The 17,042-nt window shown below is 41.4% G+C and overlaps 1 protein-coding gene across 1 annotated transcript in view; it reads left to right on the top strand.

The window, feature by feature from the left end:
* Window positions 1–17,042, top strand: part of TAB2 (TGF-beta activated kinase 1 (MAP3K7) binding protein 2) — a 354,938-nt gene that overhangs the window by 196,989 nt on the left and 140,907 nt on the right. The window contains 8 exon segments of the mRNA XM_053710637.1: window positions 13,647–14,232; window positions 14,235–14,283; window positions 14,285–14,345; window positions 14,347–14,628; window positions 14,631–14,709; window positions 14,712–14,812; window positions 14,815–14,982; window positions 14,984–15,140. Of these exon segments, the coding sequence (XP_053566612.1) occupies window positions 13,647–14,232; window positions 14,235–14,283; window positions 14,285–14,345; window positions 14,347–14,628; window positions 14,631–14,709; window positions 14,712–14,812; window positions 14,815–14,982; window positions 14,984–15,140 (1,483 nt within the window).

Raw genomic sequence — 17,042 nt, forward strand, 5'->3', positions numbered from 1 at the left:
TTCCCACTCCCCGGATGAAAAGTCTGACGACTTAGAAAGTCTGCCTCCCAGTTCTCTACACCTCGGATATAGATCGCTGACAGATGGCAGAGTGAGCCTCTGCCCATTGGATTATCCTTGAGACCTCTATCATCGCTAAGGAACTCCTTGTTCTGCCCTGATGATTGATATAAGCCACAGTCGTGATATTGCCCAACTGAAACCTGATGAATCTGGCCGAAGCCAGCTGAGGCCATGCCTGGAGAGCATTGAAATCGCTCTTAATTCCAGAATATTTATCGGTAGGAGAGCCTCCTCCCGAGTCCACAAACCCTGAGCCTTTAGTGAATTCCAAACTGCACCCCAGCCCAGAAGGCTGGCGTCTGTCGTCACTATAACCCATTCTGGCTGCGGAAACACATTCCCTGGGACAGATGATCCTGTGACAACCACCAAAGAAGAGAGTCTCTGGTCTCTTGATCCAGATTTATCTGAGGAGACATTCCACTGATTGAGCATGCATAGTTGGCAGTGGGCTGAGATGCAAGCGAGCAAACGGAACTATGTCCCATTGCGCGCTACCATATAGACCGATTACCTCTATACACTGAGCCACTGACGGCCGAGGAATGGAGTGAAGAGCTTGGCAGGTAGACAAAATCTTTGATTTCCTGACCTCCGTCAGAATATTTTCATGTCCAGAGTCTATCAGAGGTCCCTAGGAAATGAAACTCTTGTGAGGGGGGAAAGAGAACTCTTGTTTTACGTCCACCTTCCACCCCGTGAGATATTAGAAAGGCCAACACTAAATCCGTTTGAGACTTGGCTAGTTGGAAGGTCGCCGCTTGATTCAGAATGTCGTCTAGATAAGGCGCCACTGCTATGCCCCGTGGCCTTGGAACCGCCAGCAAGGGACCTAGCACCTTCGTGAAGATACGTGGCGCCGTGGCCAACCCGAAAGGAAGAGCCAAAAAATTGATAATGCTTGTCCAGAAAGGCGAACCTGAGGAACTGGTGATGATCTTTGTGGATAGGAATGTGTAGATACGTATCCTTTAAATCCAGGGTGGTCATATATTGACCCTCCTGGATCAATGATAAGATAGGCCGAATGGTCTCCATTTGAAGGATGGGACCTCTTAGGAATTGGTTTAGGATCTTGACGATCTAGAATTGGTCTGAAGGTTCCCTCTGTTTGGGAACCACAAACAGATTGGAGTAGAAACCTTGCCCCTGTTCTGTTTTCGGAACTGGGCAGATCACTCCCAATGTAAAAAGGTCTTCTACACAGCGTAAGAAGCCTCTCTTTTTGTCGGGTTTTACAGACAACTTGAGAAAGATGGAACCTCCCCCTTGGAGGGGAGTCTTGAAATCTAGAAGGTATCCCTGGGCTACAATTTTCTACTGCCCAATAATCCTATATTGCCCAATAATCCTATATTGCCCAGGCCTGAGCAAAGAGAGAGAGTCTGCCCCCTACTGGACGTCCCGGGATCTGGGGCTACCCCTTCATGCTGACTTTTAGTGGCAGCAGCAGGCTTTTTGGCCTGTTTACCCCTTGTTCCAAACCTGATAAGGTCTCCAGGTTGGCTTGGATTGAGCAAAGTTCCCCTCTTGCTTTGCAGCAGAGGAAGTGGGACCACTCTTGAAGTTTCGAAAGGAACGGAAAATTATTTTTGTTTGGTCCTTGTCTTATTTGACTTATCCTGAGGGAGGGTTGATACCTTCCCTCCAGTAATTGTCGGAAATGGATCTCTTTCAGAGCAGGCCCGAATAAGGTCTTACCTTTGAAAGAGGATGGTCAAAAGCTTAGATTTAGATGACACATCAGCTGACCAGGACTAAGCCATAACGCTCTAACGCGCTTAAAATGGCAAAACCTGAATTCTTTGCCGCTAACATAGCGATATTAAAAGCGGCGTCTGTAATAAAAGAATTAGCCAACTTAAGGGCCTTAATTCTGTCCAAAATATCATCTAGTGGAGTCTCCATCTGAAGAGCCTCAAACCAAAAGCAGCTGCAGTTGTTAAAGGAACACTGCAATGCTATAGGTTGAAGAAGAAAACCTTGATGAACAAAACTTTTTCTTTAGGAGACCCCTCTAATTTTTTTATCCATAGTCTGTAGGTCTTTGAGGGTAACCTATTTTTTCTAGTTGGAGTTTGTAGTAATTTATATTTTTTGGCCGCTGGTCACTTAAGTCTATTTTTTATTAAAAGATTCTCAGACAGAAGGAAATCGGGTTGTCGCCATCTAGTTCTCCCTAGTGTCACAACCAGTTACGCCCGCACAAGCGACGCCAAGTACTTCTAGCTGCGTCTAATTCTTTCACCTTGGCAAGCTATGGCTTCAGTTATGAATACAACCCCTCACAGAGGTTTTATCTAAACTGCCTGGGTTACAAGGGAAGCGCAGTAGCTCTGGGGTTAAGAACAATGCTGAGCCTTCTGACGCCTTTAGTAGCCATAATCCGATATTCCCTCACAATGTTCTGAGGTAGGGATGAGGGATTTGCTGTCTGAGGGAGAGATTTCTGATTCAGGAAAGATGTTCCCTCAGACAGATTCATATATGACGGCATTTAAATTTAAGCTAGAGCACCTCCGTTTTATTGCTCAGGGAGGTTTTAGCTACTCTGGATGATTGTGACCCTTTTTTCATTCCAGAAAATTTGTGTAAAATGGACAAATATTTAGAGGTTCCTGTTTACACTGATGTTTTTCCGGTCCCTAAGAGGATTTCGGACATTGTTACTAAGGAGTGGGATAGACCAGGTATTCCGTTCGCTCCCCCTCCTGTTTTTAAGAAAATGTTCCCCATTTCTGACACCATAAAGGACTCATGGCAGACGGCCCCTAAGGTGCAGGGAGCTATTTCTACTCTGGCTAAGCGTACAACTATACCTATTGAAGACAGTTGTGCTTTCATTGATCCTATGGATAAAAAGTTAGAGAGTCTCCTAAAGTAAATTTTTGTTCATCAGTGTTTTCTTCTTCAACCTATAGCGTGCATTGTTCCGGTAACCACTGCAGCTGCTTTTTGGTTTGAGGCTCTAGAAGAGGCTCTTCAGATGGAGACCCCACTAGATGATATTTTGGACAGAATTAAGGCCCTTAAGTTGGCTAATTCTTTTATTACAGACGCCGCTTTTAATCTTGCTAAGTTAGCGGCAAAGAATTCAGGTTTTGCCATTTTAGCGCGTAGAGCGCTATGGCTTAAGTCCTGGTCAGCTGATGTGTCATCTAAATCTAAGCTTTTGACCATCCCTTTCAAAGGTAAGACCCTATTCGGGCCTGCACTGAAAGATCATTTTAGTCATCACTGGAGGGAAGGGTCATGCCCTCCCTAAAGATAAGTCAAATAAGACAAGGACCAAACAAAATAATTTTCGTTCCTTTTGAAACTTCAAGGGTGGTCCCGCTTCCTCTTCCCCTGCTGCAAAGCAAGAGGGGAACTTTGCTCAATCCAAGCCAACCTGGAGACCTAACCAGGCTTGGAACAAGGGTAAACAGGCCAAAAGCCTGCTGCTGGCCCACTAAGTCAGCATGAAGGGGTAGCTCCGATCCGGGATCGGATCAAGTAGGAGGCAGACTTTACTCTCTTTGCTCAGGCCTGGGCAAGAAGAAGTTCAGGGGGACTCCTGGCCGTAGAAATTGTAACCCAGGGGTATCTTCCTAGATTTCAAGAATCTTTGAAATCTTTCTCAATTGTCTGTAAACCCCGACAAAAGAGAGGCGTTCTTACGCTGTGTAGAAGACCTTTTTACAATGGGAGTGATCTGCCCAGTTCCGAAAAACAGAACAGGGGCAAGGTTTCTACTCCAATCTGTTTGTGGTTCCCAAACAGAGGGAACCTTCAGGACCAATTCTAGATCTCAAGATCCTAAACCAATTCCTAAGAGTCCCATCCTTCAAGATGGAGACCAATTCGGACTATTTTACCAATGATCCAGGAGGGTCAATATATGACTACCGTCGATCTAAAGGATGCGTATCTACACATTTCCTATCCACAAAGATAATCACCAGTTCCTCAGGTTTGCCTTTCTGGACAGGCATTACCAGTTTGTGGCTCTTCCCTTCGGGTTGGCCACGGCGCCAAGAATCTTCACAAAGGTGCTAGGGTCACTTCTGGCGGTCCTAAGGCCGAGGGGCATAGCAGTGGCGCTTTATCTAGTCGACCTCTTAATTCAAGCGTCGACTTTCCAACTTGCCACGTCTCACACGGACTTAGTGTTGGCCTTTCCAAGATCTCATGGGTGGAAGGTGAACGTGAAAAAGAGTTCTTATTCCTCTCACAAGAGTTCCATTCCTGGGAACTCTGATAGATTCGGTGGACATGAAAATATTTCTGACGGAGGTCAGGAAATCAAAGATTTTAACCACCTGCCGAGCTCTTTATTCCATTCCTCGGTCGTCAGTGGCTCAGTGTATGGAGGTAATCGGACTTATGGTAGCGGCAATGGACATAGTTCCATTTGCTCGCTTGCATCTCAGACCACTGCAACTATGCATGTTCAAACAGTGGAATGGGGATTATGCAGATTTATCTCCTCGGATAACTCTGGCTCAAGAGACCAGACACTCTCTTCTTTGGTGGTTGTCACAGGATCACCTCTCCAGGGGAATGTGTTTCCGCAGGCCAGCGTGGGTTATTGTGACGACGGACGCAAGCCTACTGGGCTGGGGTGCAGTCTGGAATTCCCTGAAAGCACAGGGTTTGTGGACTCAGGAGGCGGCCCTCCTACCGATAAATATTCTGGAATTAAGAGCGATATTCAATGCTCTTCAGGCATGGCCTCAGCTGGCTTCGGCCGGATTCATCAGGTTTCAGTTGGGCAACATCACGAGCTTATATCAATCATCAGGGGGGAACAAGGAGTTCCTTGGCGATGATAGAAGTTTCCAGGATAATCCGATGGGCAGAGACTCACTCTTGCCATCTATCAGCGATCTATATCCCAGGGGTGGAGAACTGGGAGGCAGATTTTCTAAGTCGTCAGACTTTTCATCTGGAGGAGTGGGAGCTCCATCCAGAGGTGTTTGCTCAACTGGTTCAGCTATGGGGCACACCAGAATTGGATCTGATGGCGTCTCGTCAGAACGCCAAACTTCCTCGTTACGGATCCAGGTCAAGGGGTCCTCAGGCAGTACTGATAGATGCTCTAGCAGTACCCTGGTCCTTCAACCTGGCTTATGTGTTTCCACCATTCCCTCTACTTCTGCGTCTGATTGCCAGAATCAAACAGGAGAGAGCTTCGGTGATTTTGATAGTACCTGCGTGGCCACGCAGGACTTGGTATGTAGACCTGGTGGACATGTCATCTCTGCCACCATGGACTCTGCCACTGAGACGGGACCTTTTGATTCAAGGTCCATTCAAGCATCCAAATCTAATTTCTCTGCAACTGACTGCTTGGAAATTGAACGCTTAATTTTATCAAAGCGGGGTTTCTCTGAGTCGGTCATAGATACCTTGATTCAGGCTCGAAAGCCTGTCACCAGGAAGATCTATCATAAGATAGGGCGTAAATATCTTTTTTTTGTGTAAATCCAAAGGTTACTCATGGAGTAAGATCAGGATTCCTAGCATTTTGTATTTTCTTCAAGAAGGATTGGAGAAAGGATTGTCTGCTAGTTCCTTAAAGGGACAGATATCTGCTTTGTCTATTCTGTTGCACAAGCGTCTGGCAGATGTCCCAGACGTTAGGGCTTTTTGTCAGGCTTTAGTTAGAATTAAGCCTGTGTTTAAACCTCCGCCATGGAGTCTCAATTTAGTTCTTAAAGTTCTTCAGGGGGTTCCGTTTGAACCCATACATTCCATAGATATTAAGCTTCTATCTTGAAAAGTTCTGTTTCTAGTTGCTATCTCTTCAGCTCGAATAGTTTCTGAACTATCTGCATTACAATGTGACTCGCCTTATCTTGTTTTCCATGCTGATAAGGTAGTTTTGCGTACCAAACCTGGGTTCCTCCCTAAGGTTGTTTCTAACAGGAATATCAATCAGGAAATTGTTGTTCCTTCTCTGTGTCCTAATCCTTCTTGTAAGAAGGACCGTCTGTTGCACAACTTGGACGTGGTTCATGCCTTGAAGTTTTATTTACAGGCAACCAAAGATTTTCGCCAATCTTCTTTGTTGTCTATGCTGGAGAGCGTAGAGGTCAAAAGGCTACGGCTACCTCTTTCCTTTTGGCTGAAAAGAATCATCCGTTTGGCTTATGAGACTGCTGGACAGCAGCCTCCTGAAAGAATTACAGCTCACTCCACTAGAGCGGTGACTTCCACATGGGCTTTTAAAAATGATGCTTCTGTTGAACAGATTTGTACGGCTGCGACTTGGTCTTCGCTTCATACCTTTTCCAAATTTTACAAATTTGATACTTTTGCTTCTTCAGAGGCTATTTTTGGGAGAAAGGTTTTGCAGGCAGTGGTGCCTTCCGTTTAGGTTCCTGTCTTGTCCCTCCCTTCATCCGTGTCCTAAAGCTTTGGTATTGGTATCCCACAAGTTAGGATGAATCCGTGGACTCGGTACATCTTGCAAAAGAAAACAGAATTTATGCTTACCTGATAAATTTCATTCTTTTGCGATGTACCGAGTCCATGGCCCGCCCTGTCTATTCAAGACAGTATTTTTTATGTAAACTTCAGTCACCTCTGCACCTTATGGTTTCTCCTTTTCTTCCTTTCCCTTCGGTCGAATGACTGGGGGGTGGAGTTAAGGGGAGAGCTATATAGACAGCTCTGCTGTGGTGCTCTTTGCTACTTCCTGTCAGGAAGGACAATATCCCACAAGTTAGGATGAATCCGTGGACTCGGTACATCGCAAAAGAGAGAAATTTATCAGGTAAGCATAAATTCTGTTTTTTAAATAAAGATAGCAAGAGAATGAAGAAAAATTGATAATAGGAGTAAATTAGAAAGTTGCTTAAAATTGCATGCTCTATCTGAATCATTTAAAAAAAAAATGCATTTTTTAACCAAATTTTTTCATTCTTGGGGTTAAAAAATGTTTTATTTTTTCTTCTAATTTGTTGTTAAAATTAATCTCTGAAATAATTATTTTAAAGGGACATGAAACCCAAAAATGTCTTTCATTATTCAGCGCATACTATTTTCAACAACTTTTCAATTTACTTCTATTTAATTTGCGTAAAAGGGATATGAAACCCAATTTCTTTCATGTAATTAGCAAGAGTCCATGAGCTAGTGACGTATGGGATATACATTCCTACCAGGAGGGGCAAAGTTTCCCAAACCTTAAAATGCCTATAAATACACCCCTCACCACACCCACAATTCAGTTTTACAAACTTTGCCTCCGATGGAGGTGGTGAAGTAAGTTTGTGCTAGATTCTACGTTGATATGCGCTCCGCAGCAAGTTGGAGCACGGTTTTCCTCTCAGCGTGCAGTGAATGTCAGAGGGATGTGAGGAGAGTATTGCCTATTTGAATGCAGTGATCTCCTTCTACGGGGTCTATTTCATAGGTTCTCTGTTATCGGTCGTAGAGATTCATCTCTTACCTCCCTTTTCAGATCGACGATATACTCTTATATATACCATTACCTCCGCTGATTCTCGTTTTAGTACTGGTTTGGCTTTCTACAAACATGTAGATGAGTGTCCTGGGGTAAGTAAATCTTATTTTCTGTGACACTCTAAGCTATGGTTAGGCACTTTTTTATAAAGTTCTAAATATATGTATTCAAATATTTATTTGCCTTGACTCAGAATGTTCAACATTCCTTATTTTTCAGACAGTCAGTTTCATATTTGGGATAAATGCATTTGTTTCAATCATTTTTTCTTACCTTAAAAAATTTGACTTTTTCCCTGTGGGCTGTTAGGCTCGCGGGGGCAGAAAATTCTTCATTTTATTGCGTCATTCTTGGCGCGGACTTTTTTGGCGCAAAATTTTTTTTCTGTTTCTGGCGTCATACGTGTCGCCGGAAGTTGCGTCATTTTTTGACGTTTTTTTGCGTCAAAAATGTCGGCGTTCCGGATGTGGCGTCATTTTTGGCGCCAAAAGCATTTAGGCGCCAAATAATGTGGGCGTCTTTTTTGGCGCTAAAAAATATGGGCGTCACTTTTGTCTCCACATTATTTAAGTCACATTATTTATTGCTTCTGGTTGCTAGAAGCTTGTTCACTGGCATTTTTTTCCCATTCCTGAAACTGTCATTTAAGGAATTTGATCAATTTTGCTTTATATGTTGTTTTTTTCTTTTACATATTGCAAGATGTTCCACGTTGCAACTGAGTCAGAAGATACTTCAGGAAAATCACTGCCCAGTGCTGGAGCTACCAAGCTAAGTGTATCTGCTATAAACTTTTGGTATCTGTTTCTCCAGCTGTTGTTTGTATTGCATGTCATGTCAAACTTATTAATACAGATAAAATTTCCTTTAGTATTGTTACATTACCTGTTGCTGTTCCGTCAACATCTAATTTTCAGAGTGTTCCTGATAACATAAGAGATTTTATTTTTTAAATCCATTAAGAAGGCTATGTCTGTTATTTCTCCTTCTAGTATACATAAAAGTCTTTTAAAACTTCTCTTTTTTCAGATGAATTTTTAAATGAACATCATCATTCTGATACTGATAATGGTTCTTCTGGTTCAGAGGTTTCTGTCTCAGAGGTTGATGCTGATAAATCTTTGTATTTGTTCAAGATGGAATTTATTCGTTCTTTACTTAAAGAAGTATTATTTGCATTAGAAATAGAGGATTCTGGTCCTCTTGATACTAAATGTAAACGTTTAAATAAGGTTTTTAAATCTCCTGTAGTTATTCCAGAAGTGTTTTATCTCCCTGATGCTATTTCTGAAGTAATTTCCAGGGAATGGAATAATTTGGGTAATTTATTTACTCCTTCTAGACGTTTAAGCAATTATATCCTGTGCCATCTGACAGATTAGAGTTTTTTGGGACAAAAATCCCTAAGGTTATGGGGCTGTCTCTACTCCTGCTAAATGTACTACTATTCCTACGGCAGATAGTACTTCATTTAAGGATCCTTTAGATAGGAAAATTGAATCCTTTCTAAGAAAAGCTTACTTATGTTCAGGTAATCTTCTTAGACCTGCTATATTTTTAGCGGATGTTGCTGCAGCTTCAACTTTTTGGTTAGAAGCTTTAGCGCAACAAGTAACAGATCATAATTTTATAGCATTATTATTATTCTATAACATGCTAATAATTTTATTGGTGATACCATCTTTTGATATCATTAGAGTTGATGTCAGGTATATGTCTCTAGCTATTTTAGCTAGAAAAGCTTTATGGATTAAACTTGGAATGCTGATATGTCTTCTAAGTCAACTTTGCTTTCCCTTTCTTTCCAGAGTAAATAATCATTTTCGTTCCTTTCCTCCCAACAAGGAACAAAAGCCTGATCCTTCATCCTCAGGAGCGGTTTCAGTTTGGAATATATCCAAGCCTTATAGAAACCTATAGCCAGCTCCTAAGTACCTATGAAGGTGCGGCCCTTATTCCAGCTCAGCTGGTATGGGGCAGATTACGTTTTCTTCAAAGAAATTTGGATCAATTCCGTTCTCAATCTCTGGTTTCAGAACATTGTTTCAGAAAGGTACAGAATTGGCTTCAAGTTAAGGCCTCCTGCTAAGAGATTTTTTTCTTTCCCGTGTCCCAGTTAACACAGCAAAGGCTCAGCATTTCTGAAATGTGTTTCAGATCTAGAGTTGGCTGGAGTATTTATGCCAGTTCCAGTTCTGGAACAGGGGCTGGGGTTTTATTTTATCTCTTCATTGTACCAAAGAAGGTCAATTCCTTCAGACCAGTTCCGGATCTATCATTATTGAATCGTTATGTTAGGATACCAACATTCAAGATGGTTACTGTAGGACTATCCTGCCTTTTGTTTAGCAAGGGCATTATATGTCTACAATAGATTTACAGGATGTGTATCTGCATATTCCGATTCATCCAGATCACTTTTAGTGTCTGAGATTCTCTTTTTAGACAAGCATTACCAGTTTTTTGGCTCTACCGTTTGGCCTAGCCTCAGTTCCAAGAATTTTTTTCAAAGGTTCTCGGTGCCCTTCTTTCTGTAATCAGAGAACAGGGTTTTGGTATTTCCTTATTTGGACGATATCTTGGTACTTGCTCAGTCTTCTCATTTTCGAAGAATCTCATACGAATCGACTTGTGTTGTTTCTTCAAGTTCATGGTTGGAGGATCAATTTACCAATCAATTCATTGATTCCTCAGACAAGGGTAACCTTTTTAGGTTTCTAGATAGATTCAGTGTCTATGACTCTGTCCTTGTCAGACAAGAGAAGTTTAACATTGATATCAGCTTGTCAAAACCTTCAGTCACAATCATTCCCTTTGGTAGCCTTATGCATGGAAATGTTGGGTCTTAGGACTGCCGCATCAGATGCGATCTCCTTTGCTACATGCGACCTCTTCAGCTCTGTATGCTGAACCAATGGTGCAGGGATTACTCAAAGATATCTCAATTAATATCTTTAAACCGATTTTACGACACTCTCTGACATGGTGGACAGATCACCATCGTTTAGTTCAGGGGGCTTCTTGTTCTTCCGACCTGGACTATAATCTCAACAGATGCAAGTCTTACAGGTTGGGGAGCTGTGTGGGGGTCTCTGACGGCACAAGGGGTTTGGGAATCTCAGGAGGTGAGATTTCCGATCAATATTTTGGAACTCCGTGCAATTTTCAGAGCTCTTCAGTCTTGGCCTCTTCTGAAGAGAGAGTTGTTCATTTGTTTTCAGATAGACAATGTCACAACTGTGGCATACATCAATCATCAAGGAGGGACTCACAGTCCTCTGGCTATGAAAGAAGTATCTCGAATTTTGGTTTGGGCGGAATCCAGCTCCTGTCTAATCTCTGCGGTTCATATCCCAGGTATGGACAATTGGAAAGCGGATTATCTCAGTCGCCAAACGTTGCATCCGGGCGAATGGTCTCTTCACCCAGAGGTATTTCTTCAGATTATTCAAATGTGGGAACTTCCAGAAATAGATCTGATGGCTTCTCATCTAAACAAGAAACTTCCCAGGTATCTGTCCAGATCCCGGGATCCTCAGGCGGAGGCAGTGGATGCATTATCACTTCCTTGGAAGTATCATCCTGCCTATATCTTTCCGCCTCTAGTTCTTCTTCCAAGAGTAATCTCCAAGATTCTGAAGGAATGCTCGTTTGTTCTGCTGGTAGCTCCGGCATGGCCTCACAGGTTTTGGTATGCGGATCTTGTCCGGATGGCCTCTTGCCAACCGTGGACTCTTCCGTTAAGACCAGACCTTCTGTCTCAATGTCCTTTTTTCCATCAGGATCTGAAATCCTTAAATTTAAAGGTATGGAGATTGAACGCTTGATTCTTGGTCAAAGAGGTTTCTCTGACTCTGTGATTAATACTATGTTTCAGGCTCGTAAATCTGTATCCAGAGAGATATATTATAGAGTCTGGAAGACTTATATTTCTTGGTGTCTTTCTCATCATTTTTCTTGGCATTCTTTTAGAATACCGAGAATATTACAGTTTCTTCAGGATGGTTTAGATAAGGGTTTGTCCGCAAGTTCCTTGAAAGGACAAATCTCTGCTCTTTCTGTTCTTTTTCACAGAAAGATTGCTATTCTTCCTGATATTCATTGTTTTGTACAAGCTTTGGTTCGTATAAAGCCTGTCATTAAGTCAATTTCTCCTCCTTGGAGTTTGAATTTGGTTCTGGGGGCTCTTCAAGCTCCTCCATTTGAACCTATGCATTCATTGGACATTAAATTACTTTCTTGGAAAGTTTTGTTCCTTTTGGCCATCTCTTCTGCCAGAAGAGTTTCTGAATTATCTGCTCTTTCTTGTGAGTCTCCTTTTCTGATTTTTCATCAGGATAAGGCGGTGTTGCGAACTTCTTTTGAATTTTTACCTAAGTTGTGAATTCCAACAACATTAGTAGAGACATTGTGGTTCCTTCATTATGTCCTAATCCTAAGAATTCTAAGGAGAAATCGTTGCATTCTTTGGATATTGTTAGAGCTTTGAAATATTATGTTGAAGCTACTAAGTCTTTCCGAAAGACTTCTAGTTTATTTGTTATCTTTTCCGGTTCTAGAAAGGCCAGAAAACTTCTGCCATTTCTTTGGCATTTTGGTTGAAATCTTTAATTCATCTTGCCTATGTTGAGTCGGGTAAAACTCGCCTCAGAGGATTACAGCTCATTCTACTAGGTCAGTTTCTACTTCCTGGGCGTTTAGGAATGAAGCTTCGGTCTGATCAGATTTGCAAAGCGACAACTTGGTCCTCTTTGCATACCTTTTACCAAATTCTACATTTTGATGTATTTTCTTCTTCTGAAGCAGTTTTTGGTAGAAAAGTACTTCAGGCAGCGGTTTCAGTTTGACATCTTCTGCTTATGTTTTTCATTAACTTTATTTTGGGTGTGGATTATTTCTCAGCAGGAATTGGCTGTCTTTATTTTATCCCTCCCTCTCTAGTGACTCTTGTGTGGAAAGATCCACATCTGGGTAGTCATTATCCCATACGTCACTAGCTCATGGACTCTTTGCTAATTACATGAAAGAAAAATAATTTATGTAAGAACTTACCTGATAAATTCATTTCTTTCATATTAGCAAGAGTCCATGGAGGCCCGCCCCCTTTTTTGTGGTGGTTATGATTTTTTTGTATAAAGCACAATTATTCCAATTCCTTATTTTATATGCTTTCGCACTTTTTTCTTATCACCCCACTTCTTGGCTATTCGTTAAACTGAATTGTGGGTGTGGTGAGGGGTGTATTTATAGGCATTTTAAGGTTTGGGAAACTTTGCCCCCATCCTGGTAGGAATGTATATCCCATACGTCACTAGCTCATGGACTCTTGCCTAATATGAAAGGAAATGAATTTATCAGGTAAGTTCTTACATAAATTATGTTTTTTTTTCTTTCATGATTTAGGTAGAGCATGCAATTTGAAGCAGACCCAATTTTTTGGTTTAGCACCTGGGATAGCGCTTGCTGATCTGGTTTTCTAAATGTAGCCACAATCAGCAATCACTGCCAAATAAGTCTATCTAAATCAGCGCTACCAAAAATGGTCTGGCTCCTAAGCTTACATTCCTGCTTTTCAATAAAGATACCAAGAGACTGAAGAAAAATTGATAATTAGGAGTAAATTAGAAAGGTGTCTAACATTGCATACTGAATCATGAAAGAATAAATTTGAGTCTTCATATCCCTTTCATTTTCTTGGCATCCTATTTAAAAAGCATACTTATGTATGCTCAGGAGCTAGCTGCTGATGTGCTTAGTAGCTCAGAGTAGTGTATTGCTGCTCCTCTGGATATTGGAACGTTTTAAAATGATATGCTTTATCTTAAATCATGAAATAAATATTTTGGGGTTCACTGTTCAAGTTTTTTTTAATTGTGGCTTAAAATGTATGTTTATTTAGTAGAAGAGTAATATAGATTGTAGTTTTAAAGGCCTTGTCTAAAACTATTAAAAACTGCAGCTGTTCTTTCTTAAAAAAAAAAACTATTAGAAGCTGTAACAAGCAATAACCTGTGGTAAGAGAAAGATAGGCTTATTTTGGTATGCTGAGTGTGTGCTAACAGATCCATGATTCTCTGAGAAGGATTGTCCTATTTATTTTAAAGTGTTTGTTTGTTTTTTCCTTTGGTAGAACAACAACAATCTGGATGCTTGCTGTGCTGCTCTTTCTCACGAAAGTACAAAGTATCTATATGGTGAAGGAGACTTCTCTTTATTGGATGATCCAAGTATTGGTAGCTTAAGAAACCACATGAGTTCGCTCAATTTGGACTTGCAGTCACAAAACGTGTATCATGATGGAAGGCAAGGAAGTAGGATGAACGGAAGCAGTAGGACTTTAAATCACAGTATAAGTGATGGACACCTTCAAGGAGGTCCATCCAACAATGAACTATATCAACAAGAGCCACAGACTGCACCTGCCCAGGTCCCTGCAAACTTTAATGTTTTTGGGATGTCAAATCCCATTAGTTCTTCAAATCCTGGACATCAGTTTGGACTTCATCATGGCAGCAAAATTTCATCAGGCTTACAAACTCCCAGGTTCAACCCCATCATGGTGACCTTGGGTCCAAATATCCAAGCTAATCGTAATACTCCTACATCTTTGCACATACATGGTGGCCCACCACCTGTACATAATAGCCCTCATGGAAACTCTATCTATATTAGACCTTACATAACTTCCCAAGTTGGTACAACTAGACAGACTCCACAACGCAAGGATGGATGTCTCAGGTTCCTCCACAACTGCAGCAAGTCTATCAGTCACGAGCCGCACAATCCCTGGGCAACGCTTCCTCCTCCTTGTACACGCCACATACCTATCACAACATTCAACACAGTCAAACCAGTCAGGGTCATTCAGAATTCCCCATGTCTACATGCCTATCAGTTCACCTACCACTCCTCAAGCACCAACACTTCATTCATCTAGTGGTGGGCCTCAGCCTTCCTCTCAGTACAATATTCAAATATTTCAACAGGTCCCAGGAAAAAACCCAAATTGAAATTAAACTTGAACACCACAGAGGATCAATTCAATGCTTCGTTCAGGTTCTCGGAGTTCCACAAACCCCTCTTCTATGAAACACCCAGCCAGAAACCAGCCCTAAAGTTTTACATAGCTGCAAGCCCCCCAAACACAGATGAAATGATTGCTCGCAACCAGCCTAAGGTCTATATTTCTGCTAATTCTCCAGTGGTGATGACCAGGTTGTTAGGAAACAGCCTACAGTGATCATATCCACAAACCCAGGAGCAACATCCACACCCAGGAATGTTTCCGGGTCAAGTAAAGCATGGGCCCTGCATTCATTCATCATCACCCTCCAAAAAGTCGAGCACTTGGCAACAGTGCCCCGGCATCCTCACCTCGTGTGGTAGTGACTCAGCCAAACACAAAATATACTTTTAAAATAACTGTCTCACCCAAATAAACCTCTTCTGTTTCTCCAGGGGTTGTTATCCCCAACATTTGAGCAACAAATCTCCTTAAACCTTCATGATCCATTTGCAGAATCGGAAGATTTACAGCATCTAGCTGACCCTGTTTTAGCACACGATAGAATTAATGATGCAAGAAAGCTAAGTTGGGGTCTGATGATGCTGCGTTACACCCAAGGTAACAATTTTTTTTTTCTCTTTAATTATCAAAATTACTCTCTTCTTATGCTTGTTTTGTAAATCGTGCTGAAAAACATTGCACCCTATACACTAGCCAAAAAAGTATTTGATGATCTTGGCCTTTTTTAAGCTTTACAGACCAAAACTTTGTAAATCATTCCATTTTCCTCTGAAAAAATCTCCCTTGTTGCCTTTCAGACTCTGGCTTTTGTATTATATGAAAGACTATATGTACAAATGTATAGCATTCTCTTTTGCATATTTACTGTGCTAGTTGGGAGGCTCGAGAGTAATGCAATTTGATAGATGAAGATAGATGAAGATAAAGGGACATCAAACCCCAAATTTTTCTTATATGAATCGGATAAATTTTGATGCAATTTTAAATTAAATTAAAAAAGTTATTTACCTCTATTATCAAATGTTCTCTTGGGAGCATACATGTGTCTGCAGCACTGCTTAGTTTTGCATGGATGTTATACATTTCCTAGAGAACTATATGGCAAGAGTCCATGACCTGTTACTTATGGGATATACATTACTACCAGGAGGAGGCAAAGTTTTCCAAACTTCAAATGCCTATAAAACCCCTCCCACCTCACTCATACCTTTTTAGTTTTTACTTTTCCTCCTTTTGGAGGTGGTTGAAGTAAGATCATGTGCTTGATTTCTTCAGTGTAAGGTGCTTCAGAGCATATTGAAGTAGAGTTCCCCTCAGTACAGTGCTTTCAGAGGGATGTAAATGAATTACTGCCTCATGATACAATGTTTTTTGCACAAAAAAAGTTACATAGCGGGTTTCGAATCAGACGCATAATATGCTTGTCAAGTTTGCGCGCCATAATACACGCATAAAGCGTGCATCATTGACACAAAGCCTCAAAAACTGGCCTTTCTTTCTTTTACAAAGATATGACGAGTCACGGATTTCATCCTTACTTGTGGGATATTACCTCCTGCTAACAGGAGTGGCAAAGAGCCACACAGCAGAGCTGTATATATAGCCCCCCCCCCTCCCCTTCCCCTCCACCCCCAGTCATTCTCTTTGCCTGTGTTATACTAGGAAGACATGGTAAAGTGAGGTGTTAGTTTTAGTTTCTTCAATCAAGAAGTTTTTTATTTTAAATGGTACTGGTGCATACTATTTCACTCGGGGATATGGAAGAAGATTTCTGCCTTAGGTTTGATGATCTTAGCATTTGTAACTAAGATCCACGCTGGTTCCCACAAGACTTCTGAAGGTAATCATGAGACATCTTCAGTGTGGAGACCTATTTCATGCTACAAGCAGCATTAAGGTATGTGCAGCCTTTTTTTCTTAGGGAGACTTAGTGTATCAGAACTGGGCTGGCATTATTTCACTGTATGGGAATGGGGTAAGTAGTAAAACCTATTTTAATAAGAGGGGTGTTACTGGAATCTCTATTTCTTTCATGTAATTAGCAAGAGGTCCATGAGCTAGTGACGTATGGGGATATACATTCCTACCAGGAGGGGCAAAGTTTCCCAAACCTTAAAATGCCTATAAATACACCCTTCACCACACCCACAATTCAGTTTTACAAACTTTGCCTCCCATGGAGGTGGTGAAGTAAGTTTGTGCTATGATTCTACGTTGATATGCGCTTCGCAGCAGGCTGAAGCCGGTTTTCCTCTTAGAGTGCAGTGAATGTCAGAGGGATGTGAAGAGAGTATTGCCTATTTGAATAGGTTCTCTGTTATTGGTCGTAGAGATTTCTTCTCCTACCTCCCTTTTCAGATCGACGATATACTCTTTTATATACAATTACCTCTACTGATTCTCGTTTCAGTACTGGTTTGGCTATCTACTATATGTAGATGAGTGTCTTAGGATAAGTAAATCTTATTTCTATTTATGACACTCAAAGCTATGGTTGGG

The sequence above is a fragment of the Bombina bombina genome, chromosome 4, assembly GCF_027579735.1.
Source record: "Bombina bombina isolate aBomBom1 chromosome 4, aBomBom1.pri, whole genome shotgun sequence".
Lineage (NCBI taxonomy): Eukaryota > Metazoa > Chordata > Amphibia > Anura > Bombinatoridae > Bombina > Bombina bombina.